The sequence below is a fragment of the Diospyros lotus genome, chromosome 7 (assembly GCF_014633365.1).
Source record: "Diospyros lotus cultivar Yz01 chromosome 7, ASM1463336v1, whole genome shotgun sequence".
NCBI classification, from domain to species: domain Eukaryota; kingdom Viridiplantae; phylum Streptophyta; class Magnoliopsida; order Ericales; family Ebenaceae; genus Diospyros; species Diospyros lotus.
In genome coordinates, this window is record NC_068344.1 from 759,508 (window position 1) to 778,311 (window position 18,804).

Below are 18,804 nucleotides of genomic sequence, written 5' to 3' on the forward strand. Positions count from 1 at the left end.
ATGCAGTCTAAGTGATGGATACATATCAGGGCATGTCAATATGATGAAAATATTTTCGAGGAACATAAACCAAGCATTTTTCATAAACTAACTTTAATCGGGGAGTATCACTTACCTTCTCAAGCTTATCGGGCTACCTCGATATCCGTGCCTTGCCTCGATTTGTGTGCCAACCTCAAAATTCGCACAAGCCACTTCAATTCAAGATTTAAAGCATCCTAATCACCATATTTATTTGAATAAACATTAAAATCTATTTTTCCATAATTTATGGCATCTTCTCTCTATTTCTTCCTATTTCCCTTCAATAATTTCAAATTAAATATTTCTAAAAATATTTTATCAAATATTTCACTACGACAAATCATAAAATAATATTCTGGAATTTTTGAAATTTTCTAGGAAATTTTACTCACCTTAACTTAGCATCTCCGATTTCCTCGGTATGCGTGCCATATTCCCGAAAGGCACTTTCTCTTGTAACTCATACAATTGGGAGTCCTTATCAACTTCACCAATTCTTGGGAACTCATCCTCAAGAAACTCTACATCCCGAGATTCTGTCTCAGTCAAACCCCCACTAGGATGTTTACCATACATGACGTATCCTTTTGAACCTGTAGGATACCAAATGAACACCTTCTTGCTGGCCCTTGGTCCAAGTTTTCCATACTTGTGGGACATGCTATGAACATATCCAGCTGATCCCCAAGGCCACAAGTGATCCAAGTTTGGACTTCTTCCAGTCCATAACTTATAAAGGGTAGAAGGCACGGACTTACTTGGAACACGATTAAGAATGTAGGCTACAATCAACAACGCATCTCCCCAGAAACTAATCGAAAGATTCACCTGCGCCAATATCGTTCTAACCATTTCCAACAAAGTCCTATTCCGGTGTTCTGCAACACCATTTTGTTGCGGAGTGCCAGGAATAGTTAGGTGTCGAACTATACCTTTTTTTCTCACATAGACTTCTAAACTGATCAGAAAGATATTCACGACCTCTATCGGTTCGAAGAGTTTTTAAACTCTTATCCATCTGATTTTCAACCTCATGCACAAAGCGTCTGAAGCAATCTAAAGTTTCTGACTTGTGAGAAATCAGATACACATAACCGAAACGTGAATAATCGTCTATGAAGGTAATAAAGTATGATGCACCATGACGTGCCCTCGTATTCATAGGACCGCATATGTCGGAGTGTACTAACTCCAAAGGACAAGATGCACGGGAAGCCTTACCAAAATGTTTCCTCTTGGTCTTACCAGCTAAGCAAGGCTCACACACAGTAAGTCTCACTTTAGTGAGAGATCCCAATAGACCTTCTCTCGCCAGCCTTGCCATCATTTCTTGACCCACATGGCTAAGTCTCTTGTGCCATAAATTATAATCAACATTTATGTTAGAAGAAATAGAAGAAACTAAAGCAATAAAATGGCTATTAAAAACATGATCCAAATTAAATTTGAAAAAACCATCTACTAAGAAACCACCTCCAAAGAATGTATCATCCAAATAAATGTTCACGCTAGTATCACGGAAAAAAAAAAGAATAACCTTGTCCTAATAAACATGCTACTGATAATAGATTACACTGGACTCTAGGAGCATACATAACGTCCTTTAGGAGTAGAATCTTGTCATTCTTCATTTTGAGCTGGAACGAACCAACTCCAAGAATTTCTTCTTGTGTGCCATTCCCAAGCGTGACGTACTAAGTTCCCGCTGGCACCCGGTGGTAATCCACAAACCCCTCTTTCTCAACACTTATGTGTCGTGTTACTCCTGTATCCACAATCCACTCAGGACGTGAGTATGCAACTAATGCATGCGAGCAAACATGAATCAAAAGGGAATAAGAAGAGAAATATACCTTCTTCGGCTCTGGATAATCCCGAGTGAAGTGACCTTTCTTCTTACAATTATAGCATTTCAATTTGGACAGGTCTTTCTTTCCACGTGTCCCTCTTTTAGCCTTCTTGTTCTTGCCAATATTAGGTGCAGGCCCTGATGCCTTCGATCCTTGTCTCTTGCGTTTGGGCCCGAAGCCTTCACGTCTGTCGACCTTAGCTACAAAAGCCGCAGCACGGTTCACTTCAACGCGATCCGCCTCAAGCTCCAAGTGACGTGAAATATTATCAAAAGTTCTGATATTTTCACTATGTGTCATAAGGAGCTTCATTTGAGACCACTCAGGGTCAGGTAATGATTTGATCACCCCTAGGAGTTGTTGCTCATCAGTAAGTGCTACTCCCGCACTTTGAATATCTCTGATAAGTGAACCCATCACTCTCAAATGCTCAGCCATGTTGTGCCTCGAGTCTTTGACATACTATTGAAATTTTAATTGCAAAGCACGAAACTTTGTTGCAGATGTCTGACCAAAAGTGATCTTCAACTTTTGCCACATTTTTATGGCAGTTTGGCAAGACTCAAACTGGCTCATGAGATCGGCCTGCATGCTAACAAGCATCGCAAGACGAGCATAACGGTCCCTCTCAAGCCATTTGTGATAGGCCCGCTGTGTCACCAAGGAAACATTTTCCCCTTGCGGCACGGAATGTGAAGTCTCCAAAATGTCACATACTTTCTCCATCTGAAGTAGATACTGAATCTGCTTCTCCCATGTGGAGTAGTTGGACCCATCCAATTTGTCTATCCTGGTCATGCTTCAAGTAACTGAACTGGTGGCCATTAATCACTAAATCAGGGACAACAAAAGACATTTAATGCACATATTCAAAGTAAACAATTAAATCAAACATTTAGTTATACACTTCGGGATCAACAGATCGTCAGGCTTCAAAGTCATCACCCTTAATGCATAACAAAAATATTATGACTTAATTGTTTATGTGAAACTAATACACAATATCCAACAATATATTAGAACCCATACAAGGCCTAAGATCGGTACTAAACCGAAATTAATTATCAATAAGCAAATAAAACTAAATATTTGCAGGCAATAGATAATTAATTAAGTTAGCAAAATTGCCACATCACATGTATTTATAATTTTAGACTCAAAATTAAACTTATTAATTTATGGTTTAAAAGAATAAATCAAACAATTATCACGACAATATTAAAACACATAATAAAAGTCATGAAAATAATTTTATTGATTACAAAAATTAATATTCCAAAATTAAATATTCCTAAAATAATTCTATTTTTTTTTAATCTCAAAATGGATTTATTATTTAATTTATAATTTTAGGCACAAAATTAAACTAATTAATTAATGGCCAAAAGTATAATTCAAATAATTAAATAAAAAACCCAACAACATGGCCTAATACAAAATTAAGCCCAACTAATATAAAATTAAAAACAGACCCAATTTCATTAAAACAAATGGCCCAAGCCCATAAGCCCAATTTTAAAATAATAACCCAAGACTATGCCCAGGCCTCAATCCAATGGAAACAAATCCACTTAATTAGATCTTTAAATGGGGCGAGCTATACTAATTCGGATTTGACCCAGCGGGTCGACCCATCACTGAAGTGGGTCTTCTTCTACATCTTCTTCTTCCCCAACACATAGTTAGGGTTTTGCAGGGCAACCATGAGCCACCGCCGCCACCGCTGCCTTCTTCCTCCAGCGCCGTCGATCGCCCCTTCACCTTCTCCGTCTGATGCCGCCGACCACGAAGACCGACGACCGACCGGTGGCTCGCAACGGCCACCATCGGTCATCGGGCATTCCCAAAAATAGAAGAAGCCGCGGCCATGGTGAACTGATCAAACCATGGCCGCCATCTTTCTTCCATTAATAGCGGCTATGGAGGCAGCCGTTCGACGACCCACGTCGAACCCATGACAAAGAGGAGAAAACAGAGGCATCGGCCATGGAGGAGCATTCACAGCAGCGATCCAAGAATCGGCCATGGCTGATTTCAGCTTCCGCCCACATGGTTCTCCCACTGGTCGCGACTTACGCAACCACTAGGGATGGCTTCAGCCATCGCGAGGACGACCCTCGCTTGATGCCTCTCTGGCTTCGACACCAAAGCATCGCCCACGAACCGTGACATACGCGGGTCTGGTTCCTGCCATGGCGAGAAGACCGAGCAACAAGACCACTTGAGCATCGAGCCATTGGCCGCGACGAACACGGCCGCTGTAGACGGCGCCTCAGCCATCGCCAGGCTGATCGAGGAGCAGCAAGCCCAGTAGCCATGACAAACATGGCCGCTGGGGACTGCTTCAATCATGTTTGTTTGCAAGCAACTAACAGGAAATTTTTTTTCTCAAAAATAATCTCGAGTTACAAACAAACAAACGTGACTGAATCAAAGCAAATAGAGAGACCAAATTATTTCACACAAAAATATCACAAGCTACTAAAACTGTGATCGTGAACTACAACGTTGTAGGCAAATAAACAATAGCTCTGATACCACTGTAGAAATTTTGAATCAATAGCAAAGCGGTATGTAAAATACCTGAATCGCAGCGGAAAAATCGAAATTGATTTGCCTAACAACCTTCGTGGAAGAAAACTATAAAAGCTTTCTTATCCATCCATACCTTGTCCGTCCAAGACTTGAATGGTGATGCCGAAAATAGGATATGAGCAATTAGAAACTGATTCTAATTCTTGATTGATTTTCTATTAGTCTCTATGTCTATTTATAGATATCACAAAGATACATATAGACATGACTTTATCGGAATTTGAATCTCATTTAAATTCTAATTACTTATCCCATTATTGTTAAAATTCAAATATTAATGAATTTGAAACAAATTCAAATTCATTTATCTTTATCATTAGGGAACTTATCCCAATGTAACCACAATTCTAACGACGATCAAATGAAAAACAAAAAAAGGTTAATTTAAGACAAAAGACATGCCTCCCCCAACACTTTCAAAAACTCTGTTATTCCTCTCAGGCAAGCAAGATGTGCCAAATTTTTTTTCTCAAAATAAATAATCCTCCATCAAAGAAGCTACTTGGGCAAGCCCACCTCCACGAGTGTAAAAAAAATCAAAGAAGCTAGCATTAATTAATTTACACCAAAAACAAGAAAAAATATGCTTCAAATATCCTAAGCTACATAGCAATGAAGGTCACAGCCAAACCATACTCTTTGGTAAGGGTACATGCAGATTGAGCCAAGTTAATTACACAGCTACAAAAATTTTGGACCCAAAACCATTACAAAAATTATGGAACCTACTAAGCCAAACCAACTTAATTCAGTTCAGTTTGGTTCCAATTTGATTAATTCAGTTTAGTTTGATTTGGTCTTTATTTGATGGGTTAGATTTTAGTTCAGTTCTAATCAGATTTTTTTCTTTTACTTATTTATTTATTTTTTTGTTATCTACTGACAAACAAATAAATGAAATAAAAAAAACTAGTGTGATTAATATAAGATGATTTAGTGTGGGGTGACTAAACATTCAAGTGCAATTAAAAATGTAACATTCATTAGATGCTCTTCAGGAAATTATTTGCAGTTCATGGAACAAATCATCCAAAAATGGAGACCATTTCTTGAGTGAACGTTAGTCTTCACTTGGATTAGTTATAAGTATGGATATATGGCAATAGAAGACAATAATACAAAGTCATTAGGATTCTGATAAAAACTGATGCCTAGCACACTACAAGTATCAATGCCTAACCAAGAAAAGACTCAGAATTGAAAGAACGGTAAAGAATTGCTGACAAATTATTCAGCCATTAACTGGCGTTAGTTGAAGTACCTGCCACTCTTTAAAACCTTGAAAGCTGTTAGAATTCAACCTCTTGACGGCAATGACTGAACTACTACCGTTCTGTAATGACGTCTTCTCAGCAAGCCAACCCTTGTAGACTTTGCCGAAACCTCCTTCTCCTATACATCGGTCCCCTCTGAAATTTCTGGTAGCCTTCCTCAACTCTGAAAAACTGAAGGCCCTTATATTGGGGATGCGGAAGACCTGCCCATCGGGATATGGCTCCTTGCCAGAAGTTGTTGACATGCTTTTTCTATTCCCAGCAGAGATGGTTCTTTTATCTGAATAATGAAGAGAAAAAAATCAATTGGCGTAGCTAAGGACAGAGGAGTGAGGCAACCTCAGAGAGAGAGAGAGAGAGAGAGAGAGCAGTCCCGCAGCTTCCAGTATGGTGCCTCTTAAAATTGCAATTCCATTGGGATAATTTCTTTTAACTATAAGATAAATGTTATAAATTTGAATTTATTTTAAATTTATTAATATTTAAATTTTAATAATATAATGAGATAAGTAATTAAAATTTAAATTAGATTCAAATTTCTAAAGAAATATGTACATCTATATCTGTGTGTGATATCTATAAATAGGCATAGACACAACAATCAGAATCAGTTTTCAATCACTCATATATTGTCTTCGGCATCGTCATTCGAGTCTTAGGCGAATAAATGGTAGATCTATAAGAAAGTTTTTATAATTTTCTTCTATAGAGATTATTAGGCAAGTTAAATTCGATTATTCCGCTGCCATTCAGGTATATATCGTTTGTTATTCATTCAAAAGTTCTACAGTGACAAAACGTGGTTTTGTGGCTCAATTGTCCACTGTTGGAATCAGAACACAATAACAAGTATGTACTACTGGAACCAGAGTCGTCCGCCTTCCAATTTATCCACCCAAAATCCACAGTTCTGGGTAAAAGTGCAGTACTGATCTTGCGGAACACCTTGGCGAACCTTCCCTGTGCCCTCTTCTTGCTTAGGGGTATCTCCTCAGTATACTGCACTGGAGCGGATGGGTTGGGGACTTCAGCTAGAAGGGCATCATCACCCAGTTGAATAGTCTCATCATTTTTCTTTTCCTCAGCCGCACCAAGATTGAGAACTTTCTTTTTATCCTCATCAGCAGCATCAACATTGACAACGTCCTCATTACCCTGTGTCGTTGACGAATCCTTGCACCGATCATCTTGTAAGTATGCCAATGCACGCTCAAGGCTCACCACAACATCAGCCATTGTAGGGCGCCTATTTGGATGCGTGTGCAGACATTTCCTAGCAACCTCTGCAAACACTTCAAGGCTTTTTGATAGTATTGGTAGTTGATCCCTCAAAATGGGGTCAATAATTTCATCAAGTTTACCATCTTTGATGCGGCCTTGAGCCCAAAAGGATAGACTGTGTTGCTCCTCCTCGAGACTTAAATCCACTGCTGGCCTCCCACAAAGCACTTCTAAGAGCACCACGCCAAAGGCATACACATCTGATTTCTTGGTTAGATTGCGGGTCGAGAAATAATGTGGATCAAAATAACCAAATGTGCCTTTAACAACTGTGCTAACATGGGAAACAGAATGGCTTGTGGTGCCCATTTTACATAATCCAAAATCTGAAACCTTAGCCACCATGTCCTTGTTCAACAAAATGTTAGCGGTCTTCACGTCTCTATGTATGACACCACCCTGAATACCAGTGTGGAGGTAATCCAACCCACGGGCAGCACCAATGCAAATCTTGAGCCTTTGCTCCCATGGCATATGACAAACGTTACCATTTTCTTCAGTATTCTTTTTGTATAGATGTTTAGCAAGTGTACCCTGCTCCATATACTCATACACTAGGATCTTCTCATCGCATTCGTCACAGTAGCCCAGAAGGCTAACAAGATGCTTGTGTCGAAATTTAGAAATCGTCCCAATCTCCATCCAAAACTCATTTGGGCCTTGCTTAGACTTTGGTTTCATCCGCTTAATGGCAACTGTGGTTGTTCCTCCATTAATGAGTCCTTTATAAACGTTACCAAATCCACCACTTCCAATGATCAATCCGTGATCAAAGTTTCTGGTTGTTAATTGGAGCTCAGCAAGTGAGAAACGATAATATGGCCCTTCCGAAGGTAATGATGATAGGGTGTCTTCTTGTCCAGATGTTTGACCCAAATAGGCCAATGGATAGACAACAACATTCAATATGATGAGTAAACATATTAGAGTATTTGCAAAGGTATAAATGCCATAACCAAGCACTACCTTCTGAGGCTTTGAATTATGAGATGTCAAAGCGTGAGCAATGGGAACCAAGTTCACCCCGGGAAGGTTGTTGTCAGGGTTGCTCAACTTGAACACCTCCAGCCCCTTTAGAATTGCATCAGTACTGTGTTCCATGTTCCCCTTGTCGTCGTGGCTCTTGTGAGGGCTTAGAGTTATTGTCATACCGCGCTTACGCTCTGTCCGATCTCCTTCCATCATCACCATATAGTCTCTGTACACTGCAATGCCATTTCCACCAGCCCATTTGATAAGATCAGCATTAGCCTCAGCAATCTGATTATCAATGAATATGCTGAACTCCATTTGGCCAACTTCTTTAATCTCGTACTCAAGCTCACAGAAATGGAACCTAAGCAGGTACCTGAAACCTTGATCTACAGGTAGCTTCCACGTAAAACTGATACGCTCCTTCGCTTGCACGTCCCGAGTCATTGACCGGGATGTTTGGTAAACTCTCGTAGGGGCAGAGTATGTGGGTATAACTGCGTAGTTGATCCGAATTGTGGTAGTAACCGGCATGGCCCTTGATTCTAAGAAATAATTGGAGTCCTCAAACCACTCCCGGAACATGCCAGTATCCTCTATGGGTAAAATGGAGCTTCCGCCAATATTTAACCGATGCACTGTCTCAAGTGCAAAGCTTGTATCCAAGAAGATCGGGTATCTAAATTTCTTGCCTACAACTTGTACGCCTGGATCATCACCCTCACGGGAATGATATAATCCAGTTGGGATCGAGACAATCTCAATCCCATTGACAAAAGCATATGCTTCCTCTGAAGATGGAGAAAATGTTAGGGTTAATGGTTGACTATCTTCCACATGTACGCAAAATTCTTTAGCAAATGATGGTAAGGCCAAAACATCAGCGGTAAGGGCAGCACTGAAGTTGCGAAGGAGGGTATAAGGACCAGCTTTTACAGTAAAATAGGCCTTGGACCTCTCGAAGCCAGGGTATTCAGTTGGGTAGAAATGTAGGCGGATGAATTTTTGGCCCGGAGTGACATGGAAAGTGTAGGTAAATGTGGACCGAGAAATCTGAGCGGTCATGTAGGGGACAGGATGAGGAGGAGGAATTAGGTGCTTCCCAACGGGAGAGGAGCTTACCAAATTGCGTCTGCCCCTGGATCCTTGCAAAATGATGTATCTGGAAGCAACGTCGCCGGTCCATTGCCGGCCATCTAGAGCAGTTGAGTTGCCAGAGGAGCCGCAGTTGACGGCGATGATGTCATCTGCTAGTGGTAGTGGGTAGCACAGAGCAGCAAACTCTCTGACAGCCAGCAAAATAGTTAGATGGAGGAAGAAGAGGTAAAGACCCATCATGTTGGGAGTGATCAAAGTATTTCGTTTGATCATCTAAGAGAGGAGAGGTGGTGTATGAATTATGTTCCTCGGACTGGTCAACCCAAAAGTAAACGAGAACGCGTCCGATAGCAGCCATTTGATCGGTTTGGCATTTTGTCTAAAGAAAGGATAATACCATGCTAGTGCTTGTATAAACAACTAACTATCAACTTCTAGTGAAACATTCGTGAATTTTGGTGAAATTGTAAGAATGGTTGTTAACATATGAGAAAATATATACAATTAATACTCTCTGATATTTAATACCATATTATAATTTTTTATTATTATTAATTAATCTTAATTAAATATTTAAGAATAATTAAAATATTCTTATATTTAGAATGTTTCTCCCCCCTCCCCTCTGTCTCTGGCTCGAAATCTCTGTCACTGGAACCTTATTTATAACATGTCACTGCCAACTCTTCTCTCTCCCCCTGCCCTTTCTCTAGCAACTGGATTATACATGTCACCAATTGCCTATACATGTTAACGCCTCTTTTCTGTTCTTTTTTTTGAGGTAAAATTTGATCTAAACTCATTTAAGTTCAAATGCAAAGGGCTTGATTAAATCTCTGTATTTGAGTTTATAACAAGAAGATATCGTTGACAATCCCCACAGCAATACTACATCCACAATGTAAATGTTTATGTCTCTTTCTCTCTCTTAGCTTTGACCTTAATGAATTTATTATTTTTTTTATTTTTTAAAAATGTTTTTCTATTTCTTATTCAACGCCAAATGAAGAGTTATTACTATTTTTAAAACGTCAAGGCTAATTTTTACAGTTTTTCCAAATTTGAAGAGTGTTCTTTGTAATTTACCCTTTTTCAAAAATAATTTCACTATAAAATCTTTTATACAAAAAGCAAAAGAGAAATTAAAAAGTTTTCAAATAATAATAATAATAATAATAATAACAATAATAATAAAAGGAAGAAAGAAAAAAAATTAGCTTCATAGACTGAAAGAAAAGTATGAAGAAGCCGTGCGAGTAGCACAAGTATGCCAAGTCCTGGTAAACTATAACTAAAACTGTAAAACATCTCTACATCCATAGCCTGGTAGCCATAGTCCTACCCTTAAGGAATTAAAATCTCCCCACCAAACCTACAAACCATCCCTACAGTAACTGTTGTGGAAATTTGCACTTGCAGTATATATGTTACACCTCCATATGTATGTGTGTGTGTGTGTGTGAATATGACGAGATTTCGATATTTTTTTCAATCCTAGTAGAGAGTCTATGCATATATCAAACACCCACTAAAACAAAGTAACCTGACTGTTAAAAGACCTCATCATATATAACTAATAGCCCATCAAATTCCATAATCAACAAGGCAATGCCCTCCGGTCGTCCGGCGTCCATGCTCCTAGTAGAATATGGCCTCATCTTGGCTCTTTTGGATCTTTAGCGCTTTCCAGTATCTCCACCACTTGTTGCATGGATGGCCTTCTTTTGGGTTCACGTTGAAGACATTTTAGACTAAGTTGAGCGACGTTCCATGCTACTTTGGCAGGATACATCCCTTTCAAGCGGACGTCCATAATGCTTTCGAACTTTCTTCTACCAACGAAGTATAGTCGGATCCGGTCAGTCAGAATCTTCCCATGGCAAGCGTCATTTGCTCGCAAGCCTGTTAGCATCTCAGCCATTACAACACCAACAGCATACACGTCGCTGGCCGCACACAGTTGTCCTGTTTTCACAAACATTAATATATATATATATATATATTGTATTATTACTGTCATGAACAGTTTTCCCGTAGGCTCAGCTGAAGTGACTTTTAAGTATGAGAAAACTCTTATAAAGGTTCGTTTAGACCATCATTCTCCCTTAGAGGAGCTTCAAAATTAAGGCCCAGAGCATTACCTGTGGCAATATACTCTGGAGCAGCATAGCCAAATGTGCCCACAACCCGTGTTGACACGTGTGTTTCTTCAATAGTTGCAGGACCAAGTCTTGCCAAGCCAAAATCTGTGATCCTAGCATTGTAGGACTGACAGTCAAACACACATTAGGCAAATATAAGACCTCTTTTCTGTAACCATCATTTTAAACGAGATATATTGGACAGTTAAATATATATTTACATAAATCATTGCATGAATTTAATATAATTTTGTCTTAAAAAATATGATGAAGAATTCGGCATAAATGTACAAGATCACTAAAAAGGCACGTACACACACATATATGCAATTATAATACCAATATTATTTTTATATAACCATTGGTCCATTACTATCAATATCATGTGGTGAAACATATGTTAATAACACATACAAGCACACGTGCACATATATGACATAAGGCTGGTGATGACTCACTAAATTACCTTTTTCTAAAAGTGATAAGATCGATGGTCACCAATGGTATTATCATAATTATGTAGTACATTTGTTATCCATTATCCATCAATAGTACATTGAATAAATCATATTTTTATTTAGTTAACTGAATGTGGGAAACTTACAGCGTCAAGCAATATATTAGAGCTCTTGAAATCTCTATATATTATTGGCGGTTCGGATGAGTGCAAATATGCCAGCCCTCGTACTGCTCCTATTAAGATCTTAAGCCTTATCTCCCACGGAAGTAGCGGAAAACTAGGCCCCCCTGCAGAAAGCAACCTACATCGTAACCCAAATGAATTTCAATAATCAGCAAAAGATAAAACAAGTTCAGCTCTTACTTCCAAAAAGATGGTTGTCCAAACTGCCTTTCTTCATGAACTCGTAGACAAGAAGTAGTCTTTTACCCTCACTACAGTATCCCAATAACTTAACAATGTTGGGATGTGACAAACGTCTTAGGAAGTTGATCTCACACTGCACAGATTGGGCAAACAGGTAAGCAGAAGGCCGTCAGGAGAATGTAAATGAACTAGATAAATTGAAATAAGACTGGCAATCCCAAATATGAGAGGGTAAACAGAAAGAATGATGAGCAATGCCTAAAATACACAAGTATCACAAAACAAAAATGAGGAAAATACAAAGTATCCACTTCAATTTAATATGCAAAACTAAAATGTTGCCCATACAGTTGTCCTGTATTTCTTTTTTTGCAGGTGAGAGCATGGTGAGATTAATGTCTGATGTGTTGTTTTTGTTTTACAAGTAAGAGCATGCCTGTATGAAAGGACAAACTAAATGGGCTATATAAACAGTGTAAATCATCTGCAAGAAGAGGTAAGGACTCTGGTGAGAAGATACTCTCTGGCCATAATGAAAAGGAAAACAAAAAAGGTCAATTTAAGACAAAAGATATGCCTCCCCAACACTTTCAAAAACTCTGTTATTCCTCTCAAGCAAGATGTGCCATATTTTTTTTTCTCAGGAAAAAAATAAATAAATAATCCCCCATCAAAGAAGCTACACTTGGATAAGCACACCTCCACGAGTGTAAAAAAAAAATCAAAGAAGCTAGAATTATTTGACACTAAAAACAAGAAAAAATATGCTTAAAATATCATAAGCTACATAGCAATGAAGGTCGAACTAAACCATGCTTACTCTTCGGTAAGGGTGCATACAGATTGAGCCAAGTTAATTATACAGCTACAAAAATTTCAGAGCCAAAACCATTACACCAATTATGGAACCTACTGAGCCAAGCCAACTTAATTCAGTTTCGTTTGGTTTCAATTTGATTGATTCAGTTTAGTTTGGTTTGATCTTTATTTGATGGGTTACATTTTAGTTCAGTTCTAAACAGAATTTTTTCTTTTACTTATTTTTTTTTTTTTTTTTTGTTATCTACTGACAAACAAATAAATGAAATAAAAAAACTAGTGTGATTAATAGAAGATGATTTAGTGTGGCGTGACTAAACATTCAAGTCCAATTAAAAATGTAAGATTCATTAGATGCTCTTCAGGAAATTATTTGCAGTAAATGGAACAAATCATCCATAAGTGGAGACCATTTCTTGAGTAAACGTTAATCTTCACTTGGATTAGTTATAAGTATGGATATTTGGCAATAGAAGATGACAATACAAAGTATCAATGCCTAACCAAGAAAAACCAAGAAAAGAAAACAGAATTGAAAGAACGGTAAAGATTTGCGGACAAATTATTCAGCCATTAACTGGCGTTAGTTGAAGTACCTCCCATTCATTAAAACCTTGAAAGCTGTCAGCGATCCACTTCTTCACGGCAATGACTGATCTACTACCGTTCTGTAATGACGTCTTCTCAGCAAGCCAACCCTTGTAGACTTTGCCGAAAGCCCCTTCTCCTAAAAATAGATCCCCTCGGAAATTTCTGGTAGCCTCATTCAACTCTGAAAAACTGAAGGCCCTTATATTCGGGATGGGTAAGACCTGCCCATCGGGATATGGCTCCCTGCCAGAAGTTGTTGACATGCTTTGTCTATTCCCAGCAGAGATGGTTCTTTTCTCTGAATAATGAGAAAAAAAAAAATCAATTAGCGTAGGTAACGAAAGAGGAGTGAGGCAACCTTAGAGTGAGAGAGAGAGAGAGAGAGAGAGAGAGAGACCAGTCCAGCATCTTCCAGTATGGTGCCCAAGTGTGGTTTTGTGGCGCAATTGTCCCCTATTGGAATCAGAACCCAATCGCAAATGTCTACTATTGAAACCATAGTCGTTCTCCTTCCTATTTATCCATCCAAAATCCATACTTCTGGGTAAAAGTGCAGTACTGATCTTGTGGAACACCTTGGTGAGCTTTACCTGTGCCCTCTTCTTGCTTAGGGGTATATTCTCATTATATTGCACTGGAGTGGAAGGGGAGCAGATTTCAGCTAAAGCAAGCTCAAGGCTCACCACCACATCAGCCATTGTAGGGCGTCCATTTGGACGAATGTGCAGACATTTCCTAACAACTTCTGCAAACACCTCAAGGCTTTTTGATGGTATTGGAAGTTTATCCCTCAACATGGGGTCAATTATTTCATCAACTTTTCCATCTTTGAGGCAGCCTTGAGCCCAAAGGGTTAGACTGTGTTGCTCCTCCTCGAGGTTGAAATCCACTGCTGGCCTCCCACAAAGGACTTCTAAGAGCACCACGCCAAAGGCATACACATCTGATTTCTTGGTTAGTTTGCAAGTCGAGAAATAATGTGGATCAAAATAACCAAATGTGCCTTTAACAACAGTGCTAACATGGGAAACAGAATGGCTTGTGGTGCCCATTTTACATAATCCAAAATCTGAAACCTTAGCCACCATGTCCTTGTTCAACAAAATGTTAGCAGTCTTCACGTCTCTATGTATGACACCACCTTGAATACCAGTGTGGAGGTAATCCAATCCTCGGGCAGCACCAATGCAAATCTTGAGCCTTTGCTCCCACGGCATATGACAATCATTACCATTGTTTTTAGTATTCTTTTTGTAGAGATGATTAGCAAGTGTGCCCTGCTCCATATGCTCATACACCAGGATCTTCTCATTGCATTCATCACAGTAGCCCAGGAGGCTAACAAGATGCTTGTGTCGAAATTTAGAAATCGTCTCAATCTCCATCAAAAACTCATTTGGGCCTTGCTTAGACTTTGGTTTCATCCGCTTAATGGCAACTGTGCTTGTTCCTCCATTAATGAGTCCTTTATAAACGTTACCAAATCCACCACTTCCAATGACAAATCCATCATCAAAGTTTCTAGTTGCTGATTGGAGCTCAGCAAGTGAGAAGCGGGGATATGACCCTTCTGAAGGTAATGATGATAGGATGTCTTCTTGTCCAGATTTTTGCCCCAAATAGGCCAATGGATAAACAACAACATTCAATGTGATGAGTAAAATTATTAGACTATTTGCAATGGTATAAATGCCATAACCAAGCACTACCTTCTGAGGCTTTGAATTATGAGATGTCAAAGCATGTGCAATGGGAACCATGTTCACCCCGGCAAGGTTGTTGTCAGGGTTGCTCAACTTGAACACCTCCAGCCCCTTTAGAATTGCATCAGCACTGTGTTCCATGTTCCCCTTGTCATCGTGGCTCTTGTGAGGGCTTAGAATTATTGTCATATCGCGCTTGCCCTCTGCCCGATCTCCTTCCATCATCACCATGTAGTCTCTGTACACTGCAATGCCATTTCCACCAGCCCATTTGATAAGGTCAGCATTAGCCTCAGCAATCTGATTATCAATGAATATACTGAACTCCATTTGCCCAACTTCTTTAATCTTGTACTCAAGCTCACAGAAATGGAACCTGAGAAGGTACCTGAATCCTTGATCTACAGGCACCTTCCATGTAAAACTGATACGCTCCATCGCTTGCATGTCCCGATTCATTGACCGGGACGTTTGGTAAACTCTCGTAGGAGCAGAGTAAGTGGGTATAACTGCGTAGTTGATCCCAATTGTGGTAGTAACTGGCATGGCCCTTGATTCTAAGAAATAATTGGAGTCCTCAAACCACTCTCGGAACATGCCAGTATCCTCTATGGGTAAAATGGAGCTTCCGCCAACATTTAACCGATGCACTGTCTCAAGTGCAAAGCTTGTATCCAAGAAGATCGGGTATCTAAATTTCTTGCCAACAACGTGTACACCTGGATCATCACCCTCACGGGAATGATATAATCCAGTTGGGATCGAGACAATCTCAATCCCATTGACAAAAGCATATGCTTCCTCTGAAGATGGAGAAAATGTTAGGATTAATGGTTGACTATCTTCCACATGTACGCAAAATTCTTTAGCAAATGATGGTAAGGCCAAAACATCAGCGGTAAGGGCAGCACTGAAGTTGCTGAGGAGGGTATAGGGACCGGCTTTTACAGTAAAAAAGGCCTTGGACCTCTCGAAGCCAGGGTATTCAGTTGGGTAGAAATGTAGGCGGATGAATTTTTGGCCCGGAGTGACATGGAAAGTGTAGGTGAATGTGGACCGAGAAATCTGAGCGGTCATGTAGGGGACAGGATGAGGAGGAGGAATTAAGTGCTTTCCAACGGGAGAGGAGCTTACCAATTTGCGTCTGCCACTGGATCCTTGCAAAATGATGTATCTGGAAGCAACGTCGCCGGTCCATTGGCGGCCATCTAGAGCAGTTGAGTTGCCAGAGGAGCCGCAGTTGACGGCGAAGATGTCATCTACTAGTTGTAGCGGGTAGCACAGAGCAGCAAACTCACTGACAGCCAGCAAAATAGTTAGATAGAGGAAGAAGAGGTACAGAGCCATCCTTTGATCATCAAGAGAGGAGAGAGGGTGTATGTAATAGATTAATGTTATCTAGGCATGAATTAAGTTCGGCCAGTTGACTGACTGGTCAACCCAAAAGTAAACGGGAACGCGTCCGGACCCGTTTGATCGGTTTGGCATCATACATAATCCATTATTTATAAAGGAATTCATATAATATATTATTTTGACTCAAAACAATACATTGTTAAGAATGGCTCTGTGCCCTCATGAGAAATTTTTTTGTCATAATATCCCATTTTGAGTCAAAATGTACAAAATGAGTATACCAATAGCATTTTCCTATTGTTAATAACATTTCTCATGTCAGCAATCAATTCAATAAGATAATAAGCAATAAACCAGCAATAAGTCGATTTCCTTATTAACCAAATACATAATACATTATTTCCCTATATATGTTTGAATGGTAAATTGCTGGACGCAGAAAGCTAATGAATTCAAAAAGATAATAAGCAATAAACTAGCAATAAGTTCCTTAATACTGCTTCTACGTTGCGCAAAAATCAATTCTCTGTTGAAGAGAACACAAAACCCTAAACCAAAGCGCTCAATTTTCACCACCAAGTACCGAACCCAGCCACCAACAGATCGTGATCCAACACTTATTAACCAAATAAGCGAAGAAGAAGAAACCAGATAGCCAAAATCCAGGCGAAATGAGCATACATAAACAGAATCCAAGTAGAAAAGAGAGAAGAAAAAAGTCTGCAGCAATAGCTACAGATCAAAATTGTGAAGGAATAGAAAGACTTGAATCGGATCGAGCTTCCCAGCGCGGGTCTGGATTCTTGGAGACGACCGACGAGTATGGGTTGATCCGACGTCGGGAGACGTTCTTATAGTACGCGGGAGATGATGGTCTCACCCGCTGAGCAAGCAACCGAAGAATGTGCTTCCTCTTTCTAACTTCTACTGCGAGCATAAAAAGAAACGAAGCCATAAATTAAAAACGTTGCTATTAATACCATTTTGTGGGATTTGTTTTTCCCTAGAATAATATTTGATCGCTTAATTTTAATATTTGGAGTAATAATTATATATTATATTACGTATTATTTTAATATTTATAATAATTATATATTAAAATATTTTTTACTTAAACATCGAAAGGTTAACGTGGGGAGTCCCTTGTGTAACACCCCATTTTTTTAGATATGTTATAACTTAGAAAATTACGAACCATATATTTTTTTCAAGCAATCTCAACATAACACATACTCCCCAAATTTTCATCTACTAAACTAACATGTGGTTCATACATCATATACTAAACTAGGTACTTAATTGATAGTGAAGATAGGAATCGAACTTAAACTTTTACATTAATCATAAAATAATGTTATACATCATTATTATTTAAAACATTCAGAATTCAAACTAACATAACTTAAATACATAGGCTGCATAAACATTTAGCCAATACAACATGCACTTTTGCTAAGTGCCATTACATGCTTCTTTCATGCCTGCTTTTGCTACAATTTTTATCTGAAACGTTTGAATATTTCAACGATAAAGTCTAATTAGATGCTGAATCATCTAAGTAAGAATACAAAATCCAGTGGCGGAGCCAAGAAAGAATTTTAGTCCCAGCCAAATTATAATTTTAGCCCTAACCAAATTATAAAAATTATAGTTATCTATAATAATATATATAAAAAATCAAAGAGTCAGCTGGGGCTAAGGCCCAGCTAGCTAAGGCGTGGCTCCGCCAGTGACAAAATTCATATTTCGTGTATGTATGTAGAATGCAAAATGTCCTCATTCCTTTCATTTGAGCCGACGAGACATTAACCACACTTTAATACTACTCCCTATTTTACAAGCTCCTTACGAGGGCGAGGTGTTGTACAACACCCGTGGTAGAGCAGCAATGCTTGTTCGTACTCTCAAACATGTGTTATACATGATCAATAATATCATCATGAAAATATGCATATTTTATCATCATGACATGTTAATGCAACTACATGATGTATACATATCAAGGCATATCAATATGTCAAACAAATTGTGGAGCGTACTTGCATAGACGAATCATACTGATTTATAAAATAGGTTAAGTTCGGATATAACCACTTATCTTGACTTAGCCTCTCAGGCTTCCTCGATATGTATGTCTTGACCTCAAAATGTGTGGCAGGATAATTTTTTAGCCAAATCCTTTGAGAAATTTATAAAACATATTTTCCTATTTTTTTAAAAAAAATCCACATTTTTTTCCTATTTTTCCTTTTTCCTTTACCTTTCATGCACTTG

At 38.9% G+C, this 18,804-nt stretch overlaps 1 protein-coding gene across 7 annotated transcripts in view; it reads right to left on the reverse strand.

The window, feature by feature from the left end:
- The window catches only part of LOC127806694 (receptor-like protein kinase FERONIA), a 99,469-nt gene extending 82,713 nt beyond the window's left edge, over positions 1–16,756 (reverse strand). For 3 of the 7 annotated variants that reach the window (XR_008024485.1, XM_052344135.1, XM_052344141.1), the window contains exon 1: positions 14,613–16,754. Coding sequence is in view for 6 of the 7 variants with exons in the window: in XM_052344135.1 (XP_052200095.1) it covers positions 14,613–16,521 (1,909 nt within the window). In the remaining variant the exon portion in view is untranslated. Of the gene's footprint in view, positions 1–5,730; positions 6,024–6,600; positions 7,442–8,263; positions 8,788–8,951; positions 9,320–14,612 lie in introns of all 7 variants that reach the window. The other 4 variants (XM_052344144.1, XM_052344136.1, XM_052344142.1 and 1 more) reach the window with 4 other exon arrangements.
- Positions 16,757–18,804: the final 2,048 nt, after the last annotated feature.